Below are 27,234 nucleotides of genomic sequence, written 5' to 3'. Positions count from 1 at the left end.
ATTATTTCATTCAATAGCGGAAAATGAAGACGAACTACGACAATTCTGTAACGGCCAAATTTGAAGTCAAAATTACGGTCGATGATGCGAAGTAACGGTGAAACTCGTTGAGTTATAGAGAGGCTAAATTACCATAAATATCTACCAAAATCCATGATGTCCAATTATATACTTGTATTGGATTTCTAGAAACCATGATGTCCAGCTTTTGCTGAGTTTTAGTTCAAACAAAATGAACTAGAGGAACATGTTAAGGCTAGTTTTACATCCAAGGGTTTAATAAGTAAAAGAAAAAAACAAAACAAAAAAGTGCATGAACTTACGCTCCTAAATTTAGCCCTCTACCCTCCTTGAGTTGCTTGTATATATATCATACTCCATTTATTCATTGCTTAATCCAAGAAATTAATTTGTAACCACTTTAGCTTGAATTTGAAAATACACACCTTGAGCAATGGACTCCACAACGGTTATGCAGTGTTCATTGCTTCTTTAGTCTTATGTCTCTCATCGTCTGCAGCACCATTTGCAAATGCAAAGAGCGCCACAATTAGTTAGGAGTGTTTGCAAGCAAACCCAAAACCAATTCGGCTACAACCATAAACAATGCGTAAAAATCCTATGGAAAGATATTCCAAATCGTTCAGCATCTAATCCCAAATATGTTGGTGTAGCCGCTGTTACCTTAGCACTATCAAATGCAGCACAAAGGAAACCTTTTTTTTTCTTTAAACGCTCAACGCCACCGACAAGAGTGTTAATGGCTCCGAAGCTACAAAGAAGTGCGTACGATTTTGGGTTAGCCGATTTGTTTTGTGCTCACAGAGGCCGGAGACGACTTTGTTGGTTGCGAAAAAGCCTTGGCCTCGGTTGAAGCTGAGCTTCCTAATTCACTATCTACGATGATGTTTTTTGTCATGTTATATTGGGATGTTGCATTCCTTGTTACTTCCCAATTATGAGACATCTAGGAAAATATGTGCGAATAATGTACTAAAATTTGAACGTAATTACATACGAAAGAATGTATCTGTCATTACCATACATCGGTTATTATGAGAACAAATTATGCTACATTTATTTTTTCTGGGCTACTCCATACCAAAAATCAAATACATGCGATCTCTGTAGCATTTTCCTACAGTATAGTTATACACTCGATTGTTAAAAATTGTAGGCTCTTAATTAAGATATTCATCGGAAACCCTAACTAAAAGTTTGAATTATACTTTGCCTCGGTTACAGCTTAAACTTTAAAAACATTAGTGAACGAAGTTTGTTTGTCAAAGGTATTTGAGTTGAAGGAAATTAACAACATACGACCATGGAACTCAACTGGTTAAAAGCATTACATAAATAACGGTTAAACGGCATAAACAAATTACCATGGCAACGTTGTTTCTTTTTTTTCCCCTGAACAAGTAACATCTTGCTAAGTAATCCGCATCAAGCATGAAGCGTGGAAGTAAAACAAGTGAATCTACCCTACATTAAACGGCATAAACAAATTACCTGAATGCAATCTTTTGCAGTCAAGGTTCCACCAAACCGATCACCAACCATATTTGGAAAGTATCGTCGAAAGGGAGAATCTTAAGGCTTGGGGACAGTAACATTCAGAATTTTCACGTCTACTTGGGGCCTTTCTCCCCTGTCTGTCTTCACTTTTTCTATAGCCTGCATACAATAAGATGGGTCTCAGACGTTAATTAACCAGTCACACGGGGGGCCCTCATACTAGTAGCCGTGATTCACGAGTAAAAGGTATACATAAATGCCAGTCATCATTGGATAATTTCCAAGTTTGCAAGAAAAACAAAATGTCTTTGGCAAAGAACATTTTCGTCCCTAATCAATGACTAATTTTCAGGCCATTTAAAATCTCTTCCTCTCCTCTTCGTGAAGACTGCACATCACTCTCCCTCTCCCCATCTCAAGGAGAAGAAAAAAGAAAGACCACATGCAGATGATAAACATAAAAGCTAAGGCTCAATCGTACCTGCACGACATCCATCCCCTTGATAACTCTGCCAAAAACTGTGTGCTTGTTGTCAAGCCAGGGAGTAGCCACTGTGGTGATAAAGAACTGAGATCCATTTGTGTTTTCGCCCGCATTTGCCATTGATACAGTGAAAGGCCTGTCATGTCGTAAACTGCAACAAAAGAACGATTTACATCATTGAATACTTACCAAAGAATTGTGATACTACAAAAAATTGCAAAGAGAAAACAGACAAAGTAGAAACTGACTTCGTTACAACTTCAACTCGGTCAATGAAATTAAATTCTTTACCTTTTATGAAATTCATCCTCAAACTCCCGTCCCCAAATAGATTGTCCACCAGTACCATCTCCTAAAGGATCTCCTGTTTGTATCATGAAACCTTTGATGACTCTGTGAAATATGAGATTATCATAATAGCCATTTCGGCAGTGTGTTGTGAAGTTCTCCACAGTTTTTGGGCATTCCTCTGGATACAATTTCATGTGTATGTCACCCATTGTAGTTCGCAAAATCTGAAGAATAAGAAAATAGAACATTAGACACCTAAGGCTGTAACATATTCCAAAGAATACAGTTAAACAGAGCATGATGCATGAAAACAAAGCAATGCTGAAGCCATAAATCTTCATGAGAAACAGACCTCATAATTAAGAAGATACACATCCAAAGATCTAAACCAGAAAACAAACCAGTACTAGTGGATTTGAGTCAAAAGAAAGTGAAGTTATACACACATCCAAAGATCTATACTAGAAAACAAACCAGAACTAGTGGATTCAAGTCTAAAGAGGGTGAAATTATATACTTTTTGCTCAGATGACAATATCTAGAAAAGAAAACATGACATAAAAATTTCCATTACATTAATAATTTGGGTAATGATTCATCCAATTATCAAATAAATTCCAGATGAGAAGATATAAGAAATTAAACCATAACTATTAACTAAAAGAAAAACGTATATTGGAATGTATAACAAGAATTTTCACCTTGAAAATATACGTTTTTTTTTCATAAAGACAAATAAAACTCCTTTTTTGATAAGAGGAAAGTATTTCAAAATAAAAATATATAAATTTGTATATTTAAAGGGAATTGTTATTGGCACTCCAAAATTTCAATATTTACTATTTAGAAAGAAAAATACACTTGTGAGGCGTGTACAATTAGATTTTTGGAGTTCCACTAGCAGTTCCCTTTTTACAATGTATTTGTCAATTCCTTATTGTATGTCTTGCAAAAGAATATAAAACCAAAAGAGTCTGATATCATCTTCTCCTTTTTCTTTTTCTTTTTCTTTTCCTTTTTTTTTTTTTTTTTTTTTTTGTAATGTGAGAATGATAGCATACCAAGAAAACAGGAAGAAGCAAAAAGAGTCCAATATGCTTTACAATCGAAAAACATGCAAAACCTATATTTCCTCTTTTTACTCCTTTTTTATCTCCCCTTTGCATTCTAATTTGAGGACAACAGTAAAGTCAGAAAAGAGAACAGAAGGGAAGTGTACCGTTTGAATTTCAGTTTCCATGCTTAAAATTATTTTACAAGAGAATCAAGCGTTGTTATTGAAAAATTAAGAAAAGTACAAGTAAAGTGGAGGAGAAGACCATTACATCCAAGATACAAGGAAAAAACAAACTTACCACATTGTCAGGAAGAGACGTTGTAGCTGATTTACCAATCTCTGATGCAGCCAAGAGTTCATCAGCAGGAGGTTTTTCGTTGAATATATCTCTTCCCTTGGTTGCATCTTCAGGCTCCTCTGGTTCTCTCTGACTGAACAGAGCACAAGGAAGTCAGATCAAATTAAAAATGCAGAATCACAGTTCCAAAACACCAGAATATAAAGTAGTCACACTAATGGATGAGATATGCATCCCACAATAGCTATATGAATACTTCAATCCTATATCCCAAATCGTAATCCAATTTCTTCTTTCCAAGAACTTTTACCATTATCAAGATTTCCTCCAAGTACAAATCTGGGCCAGAAAAAATATTTGGGCATCCGATCATCATTAGCCATGTAGTAATGAACCAAAAGTATAAGCTTAAAAGAAAAAAACAACGCACAAGTGTCGTCGAGGATGTCTGAATTATTTTAGTACCTGAATAGATAGATTCTGTGTTTTTTGAAAGCACAACATATGAGAGTAGGATCTGTCAAAGGCTCTTTGCTTTCATTAACATTTGCTGCAGCAGCAGGAATTTTTCTAACTTTTTTACTGCTTCTGTCACCTTGGTACAAGGCAATTCTCAAAAACCTATCATTATTCTCCACTTTTCCGAAAATTCGGGAAACTTTATTAGTGTGTAAATTTACCACCTGAAATAGAAAAACAAAATTAAAAAAAAAAAAACAAATTAGTTTCCTTCTTTACTCAAGAGAGGTAATGGGAAGGGGGAGAGGGAGAGGATAGTCCAACTCTATTCTAGTACTTTTATTCCAAGGAGAGTTGCATATATGAGAAAATTTGAGCTTTCATCAAAAACTGCATTCGGCTGTGGGGCAGATTCTGTTTTCTCAATTTCCCTCTCAACAGCCATTCTTCGCCCAAAGTCAATAGCTTCCAGCTGGTACAAAGGCACATCACTTCTTTGGAGATCTTGGGCCACCTAATCAGCGCAAGATGATCAATAGGAGTGTCAAAAAAAAAAGATTCTTAAAACATTAGAAAGTAACATACAACAACAACAAAGCCTTTTTCCACTAAGTGGGGTCAGTTATATGAATCCTAGAATGCCATTGCGCTCGGTTCTGTGTCACATCTTCTGTAATTGCATCTTCTAACCGGAGCATCAGTAGGCCGTTGTTTCACATGTCCAAACCACCGTAACTGATTTTCTCTCATCTTTCTTTCAATTTCAGCAACTCCTACTTTACCTCGGATATCCTCATTCTTAATCTTATCCTTTCTCGTATGCCCACACATCCAACGAAGCATTCTCATCTCCGCTACACCCATTTTATGTACGTGTTGATGCTTCATCGCCCAACATTCTGTGCCGTAAAGCATTGCCGGCCTTATTGCCATCCTATAAAATTTTCTCTTGAGCTTCAATGGCATACGACGGTCACACAACACGCCGGATGCACTCTTCCACTTCATCCACCCAGCTTGTATTCTATGGTTGAGGTCTCCATCCAACTCTCCATTCTTTTGCACGATAGATCCTAGGTAGCGAAAGCGCTTGCTCTTTGGTACTTCCTGATCTCCAATCCTCACCCCTAACTCATTTGAGCCTCCGTTTGCACTGAAGAGATAGATTGCCTCCATGGTTGACCGTCCTGGTATGAACCCGAATTGGTTGTTCGAGACCCATGTCTCTTGCCTCAGTCTAGGCTCAATTACTCTGTCCTAGAGCTTCATTGTATGACTCATTAACTTAATACCCCTATAATTCATGCAATTTTGTACGTCGCCCTTACTCTTGTAGATAGGTACCAAAGTGCTCTTTCGCCACTCATTTGGCATCTTCTTCATTTTCAAAATTCTATTGAAAAGATCTGTGAGCCATGCTATACCTGTCTCTCCCAAGACTTTCCACACTTCCATCGGTATATAATCTAGGCCCACTGCTTTTCTATGCTTCATCTATTTCAAAGCTACAACTACTTCTTCCTTCCTAATTCAGCGGTAAAAAGAGTAGTTTCTACACTCTTGTGAGTTACTCAACTCCCCCAAAGAAGTACTCTTTTCATGTCCTTCATTGAAAAGATTATGAAAATAACCTCTCCATTTGTCTTTGACTGCGTTCTCTGTAGCAAGAACCTTTCCATTCTCATCTTTTATGCATCTCACTTGGTTTAGGTCCCTTGTCTTCTTTTCCCTTGCTCTAGCTAATTTATAGATATCACACTCTCCTTCTTTGGTATCTAATCACTTACACATTAGAAATTAACATACATACAAAAAAAATGTTCAGGTAAAAAACTGTTGATACCTCAAGAGTTTCATCATAAACTCGTCGTAGTTTTCCTGTGCTAAACCAAAATACACGTATCCTGCGATCAGGCGATGTAATCGAAAATTGCTTACCATCTGGGCTAACCTGAGGAACCAAAGAGATTTTGTAACAAATTTCTTTCATCATACATCAGCTATTAAAAAAGTTTGAAACAAAACAAAAGACAAGTTTGAGCTTTATCTAAATGTGCAAATAGAATCAGTACATACTTCATAAGGATCAAAAGCCTGAAAAAGTCAAATCGATTTCCAGATCTATATTCTTATGAGATTGATCGCGTACAGTACCTCGATAGAAGAAACGGTAGTTTTGCATTTCGGGATTTCAAAAAGATTAGTATCACTTTTCATTCTGAACTTCACCCTGCAAACACCACATGAAAGCAGTATGGTTCTATTAGGAAGTGAACAAATTAAACACCTGATTAGTAAATCCTTAATGAACAGATGTAATCAGAATTGTGTTATTTGCTATGCTAATGATAGAAAAGTGAATGGAGAACAAAAAATATGCACACAAAATGTAATTGCCAACACTCTCAAAAACAGCACATGTTGAATTCTTACTAGCAGTCTCTCTCTCTCTCTATCTCTCTAGTTTCTAAAAAGCTGGCTTGGTTATATTTGACTAGGATAAAGGTAAGCAAAATTTGGTAAGTTTGACTGCTCTGACTGCTACAGTAGTACTATTGTCTTACCGCAATTTTATACCAAAACCAATCTTACCGGAAATGTGAATGTTGATCATATGAACTTATGATCCTCATATAGTTTTCCATACAAAAATTTGGTGTACTTTTATACAGTTTCTCTACCATATTGGTGAAGGAAAATTATCGTATTAACATGCCAAAGTGCACATACCCAGTCTCTGGAAACTTAAGGGTGTCAGGACTCCAATACTCGATCATTCCCTGTTGATCAGCTGAAATCACTGTATCAAATACAGGATTATACCTCATAACTTTCACTGGGCCCAAGTGTACCTGAGGAGTGGATTAAGAAAAGAAATGGAAAACAAAATTGGAAGTTCAATTTGTTTAAAGTAGGTACGTATTTTTCTAATAAAAATATGCCACTCCAACATTGCAACAACATACCTCTCTGGAGATAATAGGTTCATTTGTACCAGATCGTGCATCGAAAATGTGTACATATGACGAGTTCCTGTCACTGATGGCAAGCCTGGCTTTGACATCCCCTTGTTTGTAGACCCACTCAACAGCACCAGGAACAAACTCTGTGCGAATCATGACCATCATATCGTAGTTGACTACATCATATATCTTCACAGACTTGTCATTTGAAATTGTACAGCAAAGCAAACCATCAACACTAACCTGCATAGCTGAACAAGTTATGGTTGATGACTGCAATACAGGGAGTTTGAAATCTACATAAAATCATTAATAATCAAAGAAATAAAAAAGGTAGGCTGGCTCACGCAAATAAATAGGTGTACAATAAACTGAAAATTACAAACCAAATACAAAAAATCCTCACATATCAACACACACAAATCAGGACGTTCATGTATATGCCATGACCATGAGTAAGAGGAACTAAGAAAAACATGAGAACTAAACATGGTTATGGACAAACTTTTCTCATTACCATCAGAGTCTGAAATTTGAGGACACAGCATCAGAAATCACTTTTATTTAGTAACAAAACTGGGGATCAAAAAAAAAAAGAAAAAAAAAAAGGCGCAGCTAACTTTTAATACATGGAATAACAGGATGACCACTAGTTCTCTACACAATAAACTGAGTGTACAGAGCTTGTGTGCTTGACAAACATATCCTCTATCAAACAGGATTAGAAACAGATAACTGTACCTCATTAGTTTGAGAGCTAAAACTTCAGCTAACTGTGATTAATACAACCTAACACATATTCAGGAATCCTAAGTCGCGCAAACTAAAACAGGAGAAAAATATGCAGCTTTTATGTGTACGCTGTTGTATTAAGGATAAACTACTTCGATTGCATGTTTAGAGTCAACCCAATATTTAGAAAGAAAGCAGTGATCAATCTAAAAGTAAAATACGGCATGAGTAATCATGTAGTAATGTGGAGGAATAACTCACAGCTAAGCCTTCAATTGGACCAAGGTGGGACCTAAAATGCTTTGCAAACTCAATGCCAACAGCCTTTTTCTTCCAAAACTTCAAATGTCCTGGTAGAAAAACGAAAACAAAAAACAAGAATAAGGAATGGAATCAAACGCATATAAATAGCTTACAAATAGAAGAAAACCAAAAGATCATAACGCAAGGTCTTATGAGTAACATCATCAATTCCCCCCAGGTAGTAATAGGAATTGGCCATATTACTGCGATATTTAGTGGCAAAAGGAAACTTATACCCATCCTTGTATTTACACACTTATTTTGAAAATCAGGAAAGTCCATTCCTTGATATTTCAGGATGTAAACATAGACATAGTATCCTAGCTATGCAAATCTCATTTGACTCAAACACACACTTCATCAAATGCATACTTCCATTTTACTAAAACGCAGTCATCATCTAAAATGCATACTTCCATTTTACTAGAACACATAGGAATCAAAATTAGGCTAAAGAATCTTTTTTCTCTTTCTTGCAGACATATATATACTATCAGGCTACATATGGGGCTCATTTGGTACACATGATTGGACTGGAATGGAGAACTCTCAAATTTCAAGGTATATTGAAGGTGGAAGTGAATGGTTTTTCATTTGGAGGGGATTAGAAGAGGATTAGCTTTGAAGGAAATTCATCCATTCTAATCCTACCATTTTAAAGAGGATTACAATGGGTAAGTTTCCTTCATGAGTAATCCATCTTCTATCCTCTGCAATAATTTTATAATTTCTCCCTTCGACATACCTTTAATTTGTAGGTTATACATTCCAATCCAATCGGTTCCTAAACTTGGATTGGATAGGACTGGATAGCTCACTTGTCCATCTAATTCCTTCAACTTGGATAAAAATTTGGAAGTAGGCCTTCATTTCTTAATTCAACATACCTTCAAAGTGGCAATTTATCCAATCCAATCCTTGGGACCAAACCTGGTCTTAGAATATATGCCACCCTGCCCTGCATTAAACTCTTACTGACCACAATGTCATCAAAACTTAGCAACCACTGCTTAGGCTACAACTCCTTATCTTACCCACATCATGCCACGTGGATGCACATTAATCACGTTACCCGTACAGTTTTCACAAGAGTAGTTAACTGGGTAGCCAATTCATTAATTAACACCATATCTACCCAAGTAGCAGATGACATGTACAATACAAGAGAAATAACTTCAAATTAATTTTCGGACTTGCAAAATCATTACCATCAATGCTTCCAGTTACAACAAAATCCGCCGTTGACACAGCAACATGCGTAACAACGTCACGGTGCATATAACTTTTCTCGTACCTGTTTATGCCACCAAAAATCAGAGAATACAAGAAAAAATTACATGAGAATTATTCTACCTAACTGCTAATGCTCTTGGCAGGGAGAAATCAACATCAAGAATTTGAATTCAACTCATTCGGCCAAAACAATAGGGATCATAACACATGGGATTTGCCCAATTAACACGAGCTGAGTTTCCTAGGGTTTAAGGGTTTATGAAGCCAAACAACAAACTGACATTTTCGAGTCGAAACTACATTTTGAAACTCCAACTAAATTGGAATACATAATCACGGAAATTCCCAATTCAAACTAAGAATTGGACCAAAAAAAAACAATCAGGAGACCGAAAGGGGGGAAAATCAATACATACATTTGAGCGGAGGGAAGCGCATCGAGGTAGGCGTGCTCGAACTGGAGGGGCCGTTTGGGGCGAGTGCGAGGGGGTGGGGGTGGGCCGGGACCCACCATGGGCTCCTCCTCGGTCTCCGCCACGCCGTTCTGCGGTTCGGCTACGTCTGTTGCTAGGGTTTCTCCTCCGTTCTGAGGCTCCTCCATGGTTGCTCCTAGGGTTTTGCTGGAGACGAAACACTGCAATCGCACCGAAGCAGTAGGTTTGTAAGGCGAAGCTGGATTTTGTTGGAGTGAAAGGAAGGCACTGGAAATCTGGATTTTTTAATTTAAACAGGGACAATGAAACACCGCCGCCATTTTTCAGACGGGGTTCCGGACCGTTACAAGTTGGGCTAGTTTTGCTCAAGATTGGGCCGGACTAGTGTAATCTTTGGACCTAACGATGATTGGTTGTGGACCTTAGGCCATCTCCAACTGATGGTTGGTCAGATGGCTCGTTTTAGCCCTCTGGCCCTCCAAGATTCTCCAAGATATTAATATTTTAATGAACAGTATAGGGCCATATTTGCCTCCGTCTCCAACCAAGGGCCAGAGGGCTCGTTTTAGCCCTTTTACAAAAAACCGTTTCCAACCGAGGGCCAAAGAATCATAGGGCCAAACATAATTTATTATTTAAAAACTACAACTTAAATGCAAATCCAATGGCTAAGTGAAATAGAAGTTATAGGAAAAAAAAATACAACTTAAATTCAAAACTAAAACTACAATTTAATTTAATGTTGTATAATGGCTTAGGAAGTTATAGAAAAAAAAATAGAATTTAAAAAATATATATGAAACAAATTTTGTGAAATATAAGTTATAGGAAAAAAATGGAATTTAAAAAAAAATATGAAATAAATTTTGTGAAATAGAAGTTATAGGAAAAAATAGAAGTTATATGAAAAATTTTGTAAATAAAAAATAATAATAAAACTGTAAAAAAAAAAAATGCAACGGCTACTAGCCGTTGCATTTGAATTTTTTCTTAAGAAATCATGTCGGTTATAACCGACAGAAATAACAAAACATTAAAAAAAATAGCCAGCTCTCTCCGATTCCGTGGGGCCCTCCTAGATTCCAGAGCCCTCTGGCCTAGCCCTCGGTTAGAGATGGTTTTCGGGCTATTTTCGGCCCTTTGGCCCCTTGGACCCTTCGATTGGAGATGGTCTTATGGTCCTAAGGCTGGCCTGTTTATGCTGCTACCAATAACTATTTCGTTCTTACTTCTATCTTTTATTAGAAATGGTATTAATACTTGAAGCTACTCTAAAGGGGAGTTTAAATGACAGATGTAGTGGGTTGAAGAGAATGACCCAACAGTTTCTGACACGACATGAAAACGACACGAAAATAACAGGTTTCAGATCAACACGATAACTAATTTGGTCATTATCGGGTGACCCGTTAATAACAAGTTCTTAACAGGTATACACGCGGATAAGGCTTGGGTAACCTATTTCGACCCGTTAAGAAATAAATTATTTTGATAATTTTAAAGTTTAATTACTAAAAGATTTATTATAAAATACAATAGCCATTTTAATAAATACAATATATTCTATATTAAATATATAGTTTTGTATTATTATTCTATATAAGTTAAGAAAAAAATAGTTCCTTATTATCATTACTAGGATAAATTTTACTTAACATGTTGTTGTTCAAAATTAAAATAAACTAGTATAGTATTTGTATAGGCAAGAACTAAGAAGACATACATACAGCTATGAAAAATGTGAAAAAATATATAAACACTCATGATTCATCATTATTCCTCCACGAGTAGATAATTGTTACACTTATATTATCGTTTAGATTTTTAAAATCCTCCAAATCCTCATGAATAATGTTTTTTATTTGAGCGCAAAATTAATAAAATCAATAATAATTATTTTAGAAGTGTAAAAAATGTAAAAAAATAATATATATATACACACACAATCACTCATAGTGACAAGCTTTACAACTTTCATGAAGGGGTCAGCTTCGAAATCCAACATTCTAATCCATAAACCTTAAATTTATATTTAATCGTCGATTGTCATTTACACTATTCTTCTTACTAAATTTCATTTTTTTTAATTTTCTTTTTTGAAAACATGATCATCTGGCGGATGTAAGAAGACGAACGGTTCAAACCTTTGATATCACGTTTCGATATTTATGGTTAACTGAAATATAAATCGATGTCATATAGTTTGTAGAACCTTGATAAATATCAAGCAATATTTTCACTAATCGTAAAACTTTGAACATAATATCAACGATCCAAACCATTCATCTTCCTCCATCCTCTAATAGATCATGTTTTCAAAAAAGAAAATCCGAAAAAATAAAATTTGATGAGAAAAATGAAGCATAAATGTAAACAACAATTAACGTTTAAATTTTGATTTATGATTTACATGATTATAGTGGCAAATTTCGAAGTTAAGCTCTTCACGAAGTTGTAAAGTTTGTCATTATGAGCGTTTATATATTTTTTTTCTATATTTTTTACACTTCTACATTAATTAAAAAACTATTAAAGACTTTACTTAAATAACAGCCGTAAGATAAATTAGAGTAAATATGTACCGCTGGATTCTATTTCACTTATATTATTAGAACTTTTTTGGACGAAAAAAACCCCTTCTCCCCTTTTCTATTCCATTATTTTCCAATTTTACCATTTGATCAAAACAAAAGCCCTAATCCCTTTCTCTCTCCCCACTCACATAAGGCCGTAACCCTCTCTCCCGATCCCGCCGTCTATTTTTCCTAGCCCTTCTCTTCCGCCGTATGTTTAGTCATTCCGGTAGCCTCTCTCAGTCTCTCTTTTCTCCTCCCTCGTGCAGTGGACGGAATCATCCTTGTCATCTCTGATCGTCTCTACATCTCTACATCTCTTCATCTCTGCATCTCCATTCTCCAGATTCCACTCTAGGTTCGATTTTGTCTCTACATCTCTGCATCTCCTTTCTCCATAATTGTTCCATATTCGTTCTTGATTAGATTGTTCAGTTATTCCGGTAGCCTCTCTCAGTCTCTCTTTTCTCCTTCCTTGTGCAATGGACGGAATCATCCTTGTCATCTCTGATTGTCTCTACATCTCTGCATCTCTGCATCTCTGCATCTCTGCATCTCTGCATCTCCTTTCTCCATAATTGTTCCATATTCGTTCTTGATTAGATTGTTCAAGCCGATTAGAGATTGGCGCCTCAAAATGGGGGTGCCTCGAGGTTGGACACGTGAGCCTGCTTGCAATATTCCAATTCCCTTGAACCAGATGTTGAGCTTCCAATCGCTAATCATGAAGCTACTGCAAGTACACATATCACTGCTGCATCCTATAGTATTGCTCCTCTTCCATGTTCCTCCAACTAATTTGATTTTGGTTTAGCTGTTAAGAATGTAGGTAAGGAATACGAGATTGTGCATCAAGAAAGAATTGTTGCTGATGATCAGATCCCACGTATTATACAGACAACCTAAAAACTCGAATTCCTGAAACTCGACGTCGCCTCCCAAATTCATTGGATCGTTTTCACATTGCCACCGACTGCCCGCTACAAGCTTCTTTGAAGGGTTCTCTCTCATCTCTCTCTCTCTCTCTTGCTGCGGTCTCCTGCAGTTTCTTAGATTTTGATTTTTGTTGATTTTTTGGTTTGGAATTTGGGTTGCAAAGAGTGGTTTCGATTTGGAATTTGGGGTCGGCTAGAGAATCAATCAATTCATGGCTACTTTGCAACCGATGAGGGCTCGAGCGGATTACGATTATCTCATCAAGCTTCTCCTCATTGGCGACAGTGGTTAGTCATCGTTTATCCTTCTTTGTTTGGTTCCTGAGAAAATTTTGGAATTGCGAATTGGAAGTTGGACATTTTGAGATCTAACGTGTTTTTCCTTTACTTTGGTATTTCTGGTGGCCAATGTGTTTTGCTTTTCATCCGAGTGAACAATTTTTTTTTCAATAAAAAAAAGATAAAATCGTTATTTCTGAACGTTTTTTTTTGTTACAAAATAGTGGGTATAGGGTAATATTTATTTCTGTCAAGTTTGAAATTTTGAATGCGTGCAGTTTTTTGTAAATTTAGTGCTTAGGGACCTGTATGTGAGTTTAATTAGATGGGTTTGTTTGAAAGATATAGTTTTGGGTTTGATGAAGACGAGTGAGTATAATCATGTTTGTACTAATTTGTTTTACGTATCGAAAATGCGATGAGTAATATCCAACTCTTATGTGACTTAATATGCATCACAATATATGCTTGATAAAAAATAACTAGAGAGTGATCACAAGTATGAAAAATTACCCTATGCGCATTGGACAGTCTTGTAGGGGTTGAAGAGCATTCAACCTCTTTGTAATATCTTATGTCAATTATTGGATAAAGGTCAAATACGAGCTCTGGTGGGGATCGGTGTTTTGGCGTCAGTTGAGATTATTGCTTTGGAGGATACATTTTGAAATTGCTTTGAGATGGATAAGAAGTTTTAGGATTTTTTTTTGTTTGAATGGGGTATTTTGGATCTTGTGCATTAAAAGTGGTCTAATTGCGAGGATTGCTTTGAAGACAACATATCAAGCCAAAGTTCCAATATTGTTTCCTATGGTGATTAAGTAAAATTGAAGGGTTTGACTGGAAGAAAATGTGCAAGGTTCCAATGTTCTAATGTTCCAATGTCCTTAATTTTGCAAATCTTTTGAACATTTGATATTTTGTAATGTTCTAATGTTTTTTTAATTATGCTCTTATTTTGGATATGTAAATATATACTTAAAAGAAAAATGCGTTTTTATGTTTTGAATGTGACAATATAGTATGTATATACTTATTTAATATTATGTTTTTCATTTGATTATTTATTGGTTTAAAATATATTTTTCTTAACGGGTAATGGGTCGGGTCATATTATCAGTTAATATTATCGGGTCGATTTTGGGTTGAGTCATTTTATCCGTTTATTTTAACGAGTGTTACACGACACGACCCCGTTAAAATATCGGATATGACACGAAAACGATACGAACACAAAAAACACGACACGAATGCCAAGTCTAGAATGTCGTCTCCACCAGGTCATTCATCACTTGCATAACTATTTCGTTTTTAATATGATAAGGTTTCTCCTAATTACAATGGTTAAAATGAAGCTCCACAAAAACAACTTACTTTCATGGCTAAAAGAAAGCGTCGCAAGCGATGGTGAATAAAATAAAGCATCATACCCGATTTATTTCTAGCTAGTAAAAAGAAGAATAACTATTTCTATTAAGTAAATGCCAAAAGAATACTACATTTGTTGACATGTAATGTGGGAAATTTCTTCTATGCTACGTAGTAGTGTTACTAAAAATCAGCTTGGACAACGCTTAGGTGTTAGGTGGTGGGGTTCCGTGACGATTTTGGGCAAAAACAATCACTAAAATTGAGAAGAAATTTTTTTTAATAAACTAATTAAGTTAAAGTGGGTAACGCGTAACCTACCCAAAGCTTTCGCTCGCGCCGCATGTCATCTCGTCGATCCTATAAACCCAGACTTGATTAGTTGATCTTACAAACCCAAAAGCTGTGTGTAAACCCATACTTGATCAGTTGATCCTACAACCTCCATTGCTCTGCCTTTGTGTTGTCTATTCATCGCGTCTGTAATTTGAAAATACTCTGTGATTTAGACTCAACACACATCTCTCTGAACTTGTTCTTATCTGGAGCGAATCGTGATTGATGAGATGAGAGTCGAGACCTACTAACCACTGTCAAATTCCTTTATAAATAATGCAAGACTTTTGAATTGTTCTTTGCTTACTAAATTACAATCATGAGGCTTTTGAAAGTGTGAATAGACACTTATTTATATGATACAATAATAAATTTACTTAAATCCGTTTAGATCTCAGCCTATCGCTCAACTAATGCCTAGCATCTTTTAAAATCATATTACATAACATTAAATGCTACGAACATTGGATGCTCTTGACATTGATTTGGATTATTGCTTTTTTTTTTGTTGTGATCCCATGGATCCAAGTCATCCAATGCTCATAGCATTTAATGCTACGTAACACCGAAATGGAACGCATATAAGTTATAACTTCAAGTAAATTTGAAGTAGGTAATGTGTTCATTAAGTAAAATCAATAATTTGACCATTTGTAATGTGATAACTTAAAAGAGAAAAGAATCTTAAAATGTGACATAGTTTGGGTTTGGTAACACGTTATTTTGACAGGTCAAGTTCATATTTGGATTTTTGAATTCGTTAACTTAACAAGTTAACATGACATGACACGTTAAGCTAACAAATTGACACAAACATGACAAAGACGACCCATTTGCTAGGTTTAAGGGGCAACTAATGAAACATTACATCAACAAAACGTGACTAAAAAACAAGGTTCTAAAAAACACTAGGCGCTAGTCGGACGGCAGGTTGGCGCCTAGCGCCTAGGCGGAGTTTAGGTGGGTGCCTAGGCGGATTTAGGTAAATTTCTTGTATATCTTGTAAGTAAGTGCATATTGACACTTACAAAAAATTATACTTATATGAAATCCATGAATACAATAATAAATACAAAATGATAAAATGCAAAACTAGTATCCAAAGTTCAAAATTTAAAAACACACATATATGCCATATTAGTTAAGGTATTTTTAATAATTATATCTAATTTTCATAAAAATAAAAATAAAAATCCCACGTGTGTGGTGTGAAGAGGTGCATGCATCCTCCCCAATTTCAAAAAGCACCACGTGTGTGGTGTGACCCTTGCCTTCCACCCTAGTCCCCATCCCTCACATCAATCGAGAGACTCCTTTTTTGACGCCTTGAAAACCGAAAATGTTTATTCATTTTTATTTTTTCCTTTTTCTCATCGTCTTCGTCTTCTTTTCTTTCCACTTCTTCTTCTTTCTTTTTCTTTTTGTTTTCCTACTGTACATTCTCCCTTTTTTTTCTTGTTTCCTCTTCTTCTGTTTTGCGCTGCAAATTCCTCTTTTTTGATGGATTTCAGAGAGAGGGAGTCACAACAGTTAAGAAAGTCGTGGTGCATAGAGAGAGGGAGTCGAAGCGGTGGAATTTCTTCCCAGGAAACCTCCACTCCGCCTAGACCGTCGCCTAGACAGCTGCCTAAGAGCGCATAGGCGAGCACCTAACAGCTCCTCAATTTTTCTTAACAATTCGGACCTAATTGCATCGGCACCACCATGCCCAGCGCCTAGGCCATTCTTTAGAACACTGCTAAAAAAAAAATTAAACAATAAGAGCCAGTAAACTATTCATGACAATAATAGATTTGAAAACTCAATCCACCTTTGCTAACAATAAATACAAGATACAAACTTAAAAAAGGAGAAAACAAGGAGATGCAAACAAAATGTAGATGTTACTCATCCAAAAACAAAATAAAAATTAATGGAGATGAATGAAACTTTGCAAGCAAGCAACCAAAACTCATGTGAGGTAGGTTCTCTTAAAGAATGAAACAAAATTTCAAGAATACTAGCTCTCAAACACCTTCAGCCTAAATCCCAAACCCCATCTCCTTCCAAACCAAGCACTTCACATGGAAGGCGGCCCAAACACTCATTTCACAATTTCTCAAAACCACTCTAAATTCCATCCAAACGATGAACGCTCCAAGGGCTACAGGGGCAGCCACTCCCCCCGGGGGGCGGGGTGGGGCGGCGTTGTTATGAGGTGGATCATTAGCGGGTGGACAACGGAAGCCGAGCGGATCTACCAAGCCGTCCGAAGTTAATGTCATTGCTTATGTTCATATTGTCGGGATTTCAACACCGGCATTGACTTTGGAAATATGTGAATTAATTTAGTACATGTCGGTTTACCAAATCATATGTGGCCACATAAATTAGGCCACCCCATATAAAGATGAAGTGTTTAAGAGTAAATGTACGTGTTATCTACTTTGTTTTGTTTTGTGACAACGTAATGAAATATTTGTGACAAGTGTGCAACATATATTTCTTATTTAAGTTGTTTTGTGACTAATAATACTCCATTTTCTCAGAACAACTTTGATCAGATATAACTCGTCTACTAAATGGTGGGGGAATAAATGGTGGAGGTGTACATCTCAACAACGCCCAATTAACCCCTTGGAAAAATGGGTGCCTCTTGACTGCCGATGCACCCATCAACGATCCCAATCGCCGAGCCGGATCCTTGACCAGCAGTTGTGAGATGAGGTCCTTGGCTGTGGCCGGCACAGCCGGTTCTTTCGGAAGCTCTAGGGCTCGAGCCACAATATTTGCTAGGGTTAGCTCATTGTCCACGCCCCTAAAGGGTGTCACACCATAGAATAGTTCAAAAATAAATATCCCCAACGTCCACCAGTCCACTGCACTACCATGTCCCTCACCGGACACAATCTCCGGAGCCAAGTACTCGTGTGTCCCGACAAACGACATGGACCGGACGTCAACGGGCTCGGACACAAACTCGGGGCCATTTTTATGGCTCTGCTTCTTCTTCCGCTTGTTTTTCGGGTGAAAACATGACACGGAAGGGACCATACAACTGGGAAGTATGCATGAAGATGATGCAAATGGGGGTGGATCAAGTGAGTAGTCTTTTTGTGGTGCAGCATTTGGGGTATTTTGAGTAGAGATGATCTGAGGCGTTGATGTACCATCGTCGCATTTTAATGAGAGGTCAAAATCCGTAAGCATGATGTGACCGTCAGATCGAACTAAAACGTTTTCCGGCTTCAGATCACGGTACACAATCCCCATCATGTGGAGGTACTCAAGAGCTACAATCACCTCCGATGCGTAGAACCTAATCATGATATTAAATACCAGTTAGTATGCTAATCAAGGATCCAACATATGATTTGTTATATCATGATCAATTGTTATCCTTCAACAAATGTATTATGGATTTAAGGTATAGGACAACCAACCACATCATTTCTAACAAACATTTTGTTCACTTGTCTACATGTGACCAAAATAATTTAGTTTACCAAAATGTCATTCGTTTGGTTGGGGTCACTTCCGGAAGTGAATTCCGCACATCTTTTTTCTCTTTCTGCACACCCCAATTGATTTTGTCCCTCGATTCTCTTTGATTTATTCAATCAAAAGACCAGAGTAAACATAAGTGCGCAAAGGAAGAAAAAAGAGGGGGGGGGAAGAGAAAAGTATACGAAAATATAGCTGGGTTATTAACATACTGGACCTTAGCCCTACTTCGAGTATTCAATCATATATAGAGAGGTTTGACTTTTTAGGTGAAATTCAAAAGACATAACTCTCTAAATTAACAGGGTTCTCAACCAATTTGCAAGTTAATGATAAAAACACATGCAAGCAATCCATTGCCATTATAGTCAAAAGCACTTGTAAATTGCAATTATCACAAACAAAAACTCTATATAATTGATGATGATAAAGAAAAGCGAAAAGCACCTGCATATAATTGATGAAATAAGTACTTTTGATGTGCTTCTCTACATGTGGTTTCTAATCTTTCCAAATTTGTCTAAATAAATGAGAAATGTATCATAAATTAGTTGCATGGCACACACCAACTTTCTACTTTCACATACCATCAATTAATAGCAAAAGCATATGAAAATTACCTTTATTCACATCACCTAACCTACTTTTGCTATTATATTTTGAACTACTTGGTTGCTCCTTTCATTTCCTAAAATGCTAAAGTCCCCTGGCCCATGCCCTTAATGTGTTTTTTTGTTTTTTTTTTTTTGTTTTTAAAGGAGACCGGCTAGTGGCTTCGCCTCCACTCTTTAGGGCCCAAAAAGACTTACAAAGATATTTCAGCCTCTTCTTGACCACCAGAAATCGAACCGAGGATGTGTTGAGTGGAATACGGGCCTGTAATTCATCCCTAACCACACCCCATGGTGGTTCCTTAATGTGTTTTGGCTAGGAACACTTTTGAAATGGAAAATGACGAAAAAGAAGAACCTCACCATTTTTTATGCTAAGAAAACAGATCACCAACAACATTTCATCTTTATCTTTTACTTGCTAAAATTTTTACTACTAAGCTTAATCACAGTATTGCCTCCTGAGAGCGTTCGTGAATCCACTTTGCCCCCGGAGGTCACTTTGACGACCCACCTTGCCCTCTAAATCATGTTTTTGTGTCCCACGTTACGTCGGCATTTCACCTTTCATTTGCAGACATACTCAGACTGCTGGGACCTTATCCCTACTATAATTGAAATTCAAAAGACACAACTGCCTAAATTAAGAGTAGTCTCAACCACAAGCCAAAAGCAAGAAAACAATACTGGGGCCACTATTTTTGGAAATTCTGCAACAATTATCTGAACCCAAAATACTGGAATTTCAGATTTTAAGGGACCTGTTTGGTCCTTGAATGCAACAAAATCTATCCAACAAATCAACAAGAAATAGGGAAAAGAAAAACTCAGATAAAATTAACATCCAAAACATTTGCAATCAACCGAAAACGTAATTATTCAATCTATTTTATTTAGCAATTTTTTACTTGTAGGACTTGATTGCTAACTAAACTAAACTAAAGGACTAAAGCTGCCTAAACGACCAGGACCAAAGTGGAAAACGGGGAAAACTACAGCAGCAAAAATGTGATTTGGCAAAGAGAATAAAACTGCTGCTAAGTGTAGGGTGAAGCACATGTCATTCGACGTGCCATATTAGTGATAGCCTTGACTCAAACTATATAGTGTGCACGTGCATGTAATTATTATTGGCCTTTTTAAGCACATGACAGTCAAAACTAATCAAACGTACTTTCAACGAAACAAACGACCCACATGGCATCTCAAGCACAAAGAAGATGACTTATTAGAATGATTTGCCAATACTATCGTAGCGTGACATCTCGGTCTAATAATATCATAATATAAACATATATTTTTCCATATAACATGATATTATTAGACTGGAATGTTTGATGGTGTGGTTGGACTCCTTTCATACAAATTGCTCTCCAAGCGAAGGTGGTCAATTGTCTTAGCCGAGAACATTCTACGAGCATCTGAATTTCATATTTTCTCTATCCTTAATGTAGCTTAAAACAGTAATATTATTTGCAAAAGAGAATTAAAAAAATTCAGTACACATATAAACACCCACTTATTAATTTCGTGTCACATAGGTTGTTATTCTTCCAACGTGCTTACGTCATAAAAGTTGTTATTTCTTGTAGCGTGCTTACGTTTGCTTAACCACAGTTGACAATTTACTCCAAAATCCTAAATTTCATTTTCACCCATCAATCTATGTCTCCAGATTTTAACAATTTACTCCAAAATCCTAAATTTCATTTTCACCCATCAATCTATGTCTCCAGATTTTATCAGGTGCTTGTCAGGCACACTCTAAATATTGGACTTGGATTGTCTACCCTCCTATTTCGGTGCCCTCCTCGTGCCCTCCTGTTTGTGTGGTCACGGTTAAGCCACGTCAACATTTTATATTACTATTTCTTTTTGTTTTATTATTTTTATAAAAAAACAATATAAAATGTTAACGTGGCTTAACCGTGACCACACAAAACAGGAGGGCACGGGGAGGGCACCGAAATGAGAGGGTAGACAATCCAAGTCCGTAAATATTTTGTATAAAGATTATCTGCCCTCCCACTTCAGTACCTTTCTGATTATGTGGTCACAATTAAACCACGTCAACATTTTATATTATTTTTTTATAGAAATAATAAGACAAAAATAAATAAAGTTTAGATCATAAAAAATAAAAAATAATATAAAATACTGACGTGACTTAATTGTGACCACAAAAAACAGGAAAGCATGGAATACACCGGAAGTAGAAAGGTAAACAATCCTTGTTCAAATATTTTTCCATTAAAATAGGTAGACCCCACCAAACAACCTGAGAGGTAAAGCGGTACAAGTGTCGGGGCCGCACAGCACGATTCAGAAATGTCTGAACCGTGCAAACGCGTACCATTACATCACATCAAATCTAAGCCCTCCGATCGTCATTAATTACTGCCCTGAATTTAATTTCGTTATGGAAAGTAGTGAATTAAGGAAGGAAATGCTAACGTGCGCACCTGACGGCAGGTTCGTCGAAGCGTTTGAGCGGCTGGCGCTGGCGGAGGACGTGGAGGTCGCCGCCGGGGCAGAACTCTGTCAGCAGGAAAAACCAGTTGGGCGCGTCGATATTCGCGTAGAGCGTGGGCAAGAACGGGTGCTCCAACATTTCCAATATTTCCCTCTCTGTCCTCGCCCGCCCTTCCTTTCTCCGGCTAATCAATTCCTTCTTGTCCATCACCTTCGCCGCAAATATGCACCCCTGCACCCCACCGGGGGACTTCAACTCGGCCAAGTAGACGGAGCCGATGTCGCCGGAGCCGAGGCGCTCCGCGAATTTGAGGTCAGAAAGGGAGAGTTGCCGGGTCGGGGATTCGGACCGGATCTTGTAGATTGCTGACCAGAGAGGGTCGGAGGAAGAGGATTGGGGTCGGGACTTGGGGACTACGGAGGCGGGGAGGCGAGCAGAGGAGGAGGCGGAGGGCGGGAGCGTGGATTCGGAGCAGGAGCTGGTGCTGCGCTTGGTGGTGGTGGTGTTGGTGGTTGTGGTGGAGGTGAAGCTCAGGCTTTGGAGGTCGTCGGCTAAGTCGTCCAGACAGGGCTCCATTGCGGAGGAGGGAGAGAGAGAGAGAGAGAGAGAGAGAGTGAGGAGTGAGACGGAAGGAAGGAGAGCTGCTTTGCTGAGAGAGCGAGGAGGGAGTGAGAGGAGGTTTTGAAGGGCGGGGGAGACAAGAGAGTGGTGAGAGATTGTTGGGCTTGGGCCATGTTGTAGGTTTGGGTTGCCGGGGAATTTGGGAGCTAAAAGTGGGCCTTGTTTGTGGGGACTGCTTAATATTTTAGATTTCTATTTTCCAATCATGGAGTCTATGATCGTGGGTACAGTTATAACAGGTGCTTAAAATATTCGGTGCTAGATATGTAAATTTGTATAATTATCGGCGGATATATCGAATATTAATATCGATATGGTTGCTTTTAATAATAGATTTAAAATGATACTTTAGAGATTGTCAAATATTAGTTTGGACGAAATATAACAGTTTCTCCGATATTTAACAGATGTAACAGAAATATCGACGATATTTGTCTATTTTAACCTAAACTTAAGAGTCTATCTGATATGAGAAGAAGTTTAGACTTAACCTCCAATTTCTATAATTTTATCTGATTTTTTTGGATATTTTCATGAAAATATCGATAGTATCAAAGAAATTTACAAAACCATGAAAAGAGTTTCATCAACAAACAAATTTTGTTTAGCTATCATCTAACTTGAATTGCTATACCAACTTACATTAAAGAGAGGAACAAAAATTCAAATCCGAGATTTAGTGGATTAAATAAAAAATCATAATTGACAATTCACCGGCAAGGAATGCACATTTGTAAACGGAGACAAGAGTATCCCAAGTCAACCAAATAAGAAGATGGTGGAAAAAAAATAAAAAAAATAAACACCCATGTGGATGGGGGAAGTATGATTTGCCAATACGAAGCATGGTGGGTCGGGTGCCCCTAACGATGCACGTCCGCATGAAAAGTAGGAAGTTTCTCGAGACCGAAACTTGGTTTGTTCCTTCTAGTTTCGCAAAGAAATCATGAAAGCTTGGATTGGATGCATGTGGAACTAAAATACTAATTATTTATTCTGCATAAAGAGAAGAGATTAAGATTATCGATGATAGATTTCATAATTACGCAGGGACCATAGGGGATTAACTTTTAAACCATATAATATAATTTAAAAGTAAAATATCATTTGCCGCATCAAATGTTTCCATTTGGTTTGTTCCTGCTAAGGAGACTCTTATGAGACACTCTACCACTTTATAATTTAACGTTAATTTTTCTGTTAATATTATCAAATATTGTGTAGAAAAAACATAAGATAATAGATAGTCCACATAAAATCTCACTTTAGAGAAAGTCTTCTTACCATTTCTCTAATTGAATTGGTGGAAACCAATCACTGCAATTAGATTAAGTGATCAACTTCAAGAACACTTTCCAAATTGATATCGCATCATATACTTATACAGCCTCTTTAAGGGAAAGGATCCTAAATTTTTTAAAAAAATGAGGATTAGTTGTGGGACCGAGATTAGTTATGAGACCGACTGTACATCAAACTTTAACGATCTGAACAGTCTATTTTGTAAGTCTCGATTTATAGATCATTCTTACAAAACTTCAATTCAATCTGAAACCATTTGCCTATTTAATTATCACAATGAAATTTCATTGTTTTATATAGAACAAAGTGTTCGTCAAGTTTTTTGAACTCAATTTTGATATCTCATATATATCCAATTTGACTAATAATTTGTAAGGATGATCTATGAGGTGCAACTTGAAAAATAGACAATTCGGATTGTTGAAATTCGATACAGAGTGGGCCCCACAACCAATCTCAATTAAAAAAAAAATTAGAAATCCCTTCCCTTAAAGGCTTCCTATACTTATATTTCTTTATTTGCACTATGAATAAACCAAAAAGAAAGTATATTTTAGAATAATTAGGGAGGTTAAGAGAAGACTTTTCAATTGTTTAAGAGACAAGTGCTTGTTTTATTTTGTTGGCAAGAAGACAAGTACTTGGTAGTTAGAAATCTCTTAAATTTGGGTGACCAAATAAACTTTATGGAAACATCTTTGTTTCCAAAAATGTCTCTTCGTGGGGATGAGAATGAATGAAATATTATAGAAGTAATAAGGATGTGGATCATGCCCTAGTATATGGGGGTGTTGTTTATCCCAGATCCAATTCTTCACATCCCTATTCATTCTAATCCCTCATACCTTGATATTGCATATTGTTGAAGAATAAGATCTCATGTCGGTCATATAAAAAAAAAAAATATAATATTATATATGAGAGTTTCCAACCCTATATAATTGAAATCTTTTGTGGTAAATCTAACACCTAATAATATATTGTTAAGTTGGGACAATATTGATAATGTTAATGATGAACCATGTTGAGCCTTAAAGTTTATCACATAACATGTAAGTAAACCCGTTGAAGATTCCACATGAGATAACACAATAGATTACAGTATGTTTTAAAATTTTCTACTATTATGTGCATTGCGGTCTTTTTGTGTATCACCCTATACTAATTAAGTTGAGAGAAATATTGATGTTGATTTAATGGTGAGTTGTGTCATGACTTTGAGCTAGACTTTTATATAATATATATGTTATTATGTTATTATGTGATTTAATATTGATGTTGATATATATATTATTATGTTGATTTATTATATTGTAATTACATATTTGAGTTTTGATTAAAAGGTCCTTTCCATTTCAGTTGGCAATTAACGCTGTAATTGACGAGTCAAATAAAAAACCTAAAACCTGCATCAAAGTACAAACATGTAAATCTGCAACCACTTACAGCGTGCAAATTTATAAGAACCATTAAACCCAGGCAACCACTAATCCTTTCTGTCACCAAAATTTAACCACCACGTACGCATGCATGCAAACCTGAAATTATGAAATTAATTGAGATAAATTACACAAAACTACCTCAATTATGAGTCACATGACAATCTTATACCTCATGTTTTAAACATTGCAATGTCATACCTCATCTTATGAATTTGTTGCAATGTTATACATCTCTCAACTTTTCAGTTAATTTTTCTGTTAAATGCTGATGTGGCATGAGCGGGCCACACTCTCACTAATTGAAATAAAAAATTAATTAATTAATAAATAAATATTTGTTATTTATTTAACAATTAAAATTAATTATAAGCAAATAATTTTGTGGGCCCCTCATCCTAATCTCTCTCTTTCTCCCTCAAACTCTCCATTCTCTCCTAATGCTCGCTCACCATCTCTTACTTCTCTGTGTTCACAGAAAAGTGCTCCCCAAAGATGGCCACCCACCAGCTGGCGATTTCTGAAGCAACTCAAGAGCCTTAATTTTTCATCTGGGTTGCAAGTGTGGGCGTGAGTGCAAGCATTTGTGTCCTTTAAGCAGGTCATCAAAGAAGTTATCCATTGAGCAACTACTGGCAAGTTCACTGCCCATGTTTGGACCCGGAAACACCTCATGGTCGTCCATTAGGGTAAGCAACACGAAGACCAAGAGGAATAAGCTTTAAGCGAGTGAAAAAAACACCAAAAATTTCAAAACCTGCCCTTGACCCAGACCAAGTTTTGAGCCCGATACTCTTACCATACTGAAATCAGAGAAACCCAGATAAAAAATTGAGGCTCTTGAGTCGCTGCAGAAATCGTCACTGGTGGCTGGTTGTTCTCTGGGGCTCGGCTTTTCTATGAACACAGAGAAGAAAGAGATGGTGAGCAAGCGTTGGGTGCGAAGGGAGACAAACTGACGGAATGTATGAAAACATCGACATTTTTTCAAGATGGGGTATGTAACTGTGACTGGTCCAATAGTTGAGATAGTTTTATGTAATTTACCCTTCATTTTAATTGTTAAATAAATAACAAACAATTGATTATTAATTAATTAATTTTTTATTTCAATTAGTTAAAAAGTGGGATCCGTTCATGCCACGTCAGCATTTAACAGAAGATTTAACAGAAATGTTGACGGAAGTATGACATTGCAACAAATTTATAAAATGAGATATGCCATTGCAATGTTTAAAACATGAGATATGATATTGTTATGCGACTCATAGTTGAGGTGGTTTTGTGTAATTTACCCAATCAATTAATTAAGAGATGATTGATGTAGCTACATACGTGGAGTCGTGGTTGTGGAATAGCAGTTGCAAACCATCCGATATTTACTGGCAAAGGGCTGTGGATTTGAATGCAGTCATATTTAGGACCATACTCAAACTGAAATGTGTTGACCAACACCTAGAAGATGACGAAGTTATAAAGTAGAAATAATGTGTAAAAAGTTGAATAAATTAAAGCAAAGTCTAGAATTAAATTAATCTAGGAGTCTAAGTGCGCAGTAGCAGAATAAATCCTTATTACATATGCAATGTCAGAGTATAAGTAGTTGTGCAGTAAAGTAAAGAATATTCTCATCCTAAATGGTGGATATTAGAGCATAAAAGGAAATTACCTACCTACGTTTTCAGAAGTGTTGATTAGCTAATATCAGTTATTCCTCATTTCCACAAGAGCTCAACCTCAAAAGTCTTGGAGGAGCGTAAACCAAAGGAGTGGGTCGAAAAAACAAAGTTTTGTAAAACCTGTACATTTTTCAAATACTCATACTACTCATACGTATAACAGTAAGGTACCCATATAGCAATAATAAATCAAGGATATGAAATAGTAGTAGTAAACAATAATATATGCAAAGATCAATATGTTCATGTAAGCACACATTTCATGCAGAAAGTAACTACATGAACAAGTTGGGATCGAGTATAAGTTACGTTCTAGTATTACAATCATGTGAAGCTGGCGCAAAACGTACACATAAGGGTCCT

General features: G+C 36.6%; 2 protein-coding genes across 6 annotated transcripts; both read right to left on the bottom strand.

The window, feature by feature from the left end:
* Positions 1-157: 157 nt before the first annotated feature.
* Positions 158-10,055, bottom strand: LOC126590879 (peptidyl-prolyl cis-trans isomerase CYP71-like). 5 transcript variants are annotated; one of them, XR_007612185.1, is made up of 14 exons: positions 9,755-10,055; positions 9,314-9,399; positions 8,064-8,152; positions 7,074-7,313; positions 6,838-6,959; positions 6,262-6,337; positions 5,951-6,058; positions 4,445-4,621; positions 4,114-4,331; positions 3,649-3,781; positions 2,294-2,517; positions 2,000-2,153; positions 1,513-1,677; positions 158-514 (listed from the first exon to the last, which is right to left on the bottom strand). XR_007612185.1 is itself a non-coding variant. In XM_050256393.1 (13 exons), exons 1-13 carry the CDS (start codon positions 9,937-9,939, stop codon positions 1,594-1,596), a joined length of 1,896 nt encoding a protein of 631 aa, XP_050112350.1. In that variant the 5' UTR covers positions 9,940-10,055; the 3' UTR covers positions 1,332-1,593. The 5 variants fall into 5 exon arrangements, 3 of the variants coding, with proteins under 3 accessions (XP_050112350.1, XP_050112351.1, XP_050112353.1); XR_007612184.1 differs by lacking the exon at positions 158-514 and adding an exon at positions 1,332-1,413; XM_050256393.1 differs by lacking the exon at positions 158-514 and having other exon boundaries at positions 1,332-1,677.
* A 7,665-nt stretch (positions 10,056-17,720) lies between these two features.
* LOC126588189 (serine/threonine-protein kinase D6PKL1-like) lies at positions 17,721-22,476 on the bottom strand. Its single transcript, XM_050253255.1, has 2 exons — positions 21,820-22,476; positions 17,721-18,561 (listed from the first exon to the last, which is right to left on the bottom strand). Exons 1-2 carry the CDS (start codon positions 22,404-22,406, stop codon positions 17,769-17,771), a joined length of 1,380 nt encoding a protein of 459 aa, XP_050109212.1. The 5' UTR covers positions 22,407-22,476; the 3' UTR covers positions 17,721-17,768.
* Between the last annotated feature and the right edge of the window lie 4,758 nt (positions 22,477-27,234).

This window comes from Malus sylvestris, chromosome 11, assembly GCF_916048215.2.
Source record: "Malus sylvestris chromosome 11, drMalSylv7.2, whole genome shotgun sequence".
Classification (NCBI taxonomy): domain Eukaryota; kingdom Viridiplantae; phylum Streptophyta; class Magnoliopsida; order Rosales; family Rosaceae; genus Malus; species Malus sylvestris.
Note: the sequence above shows the minus strand (reverse complement) of the source record. Positions and strands in the feature narration are given on the sequence as shown.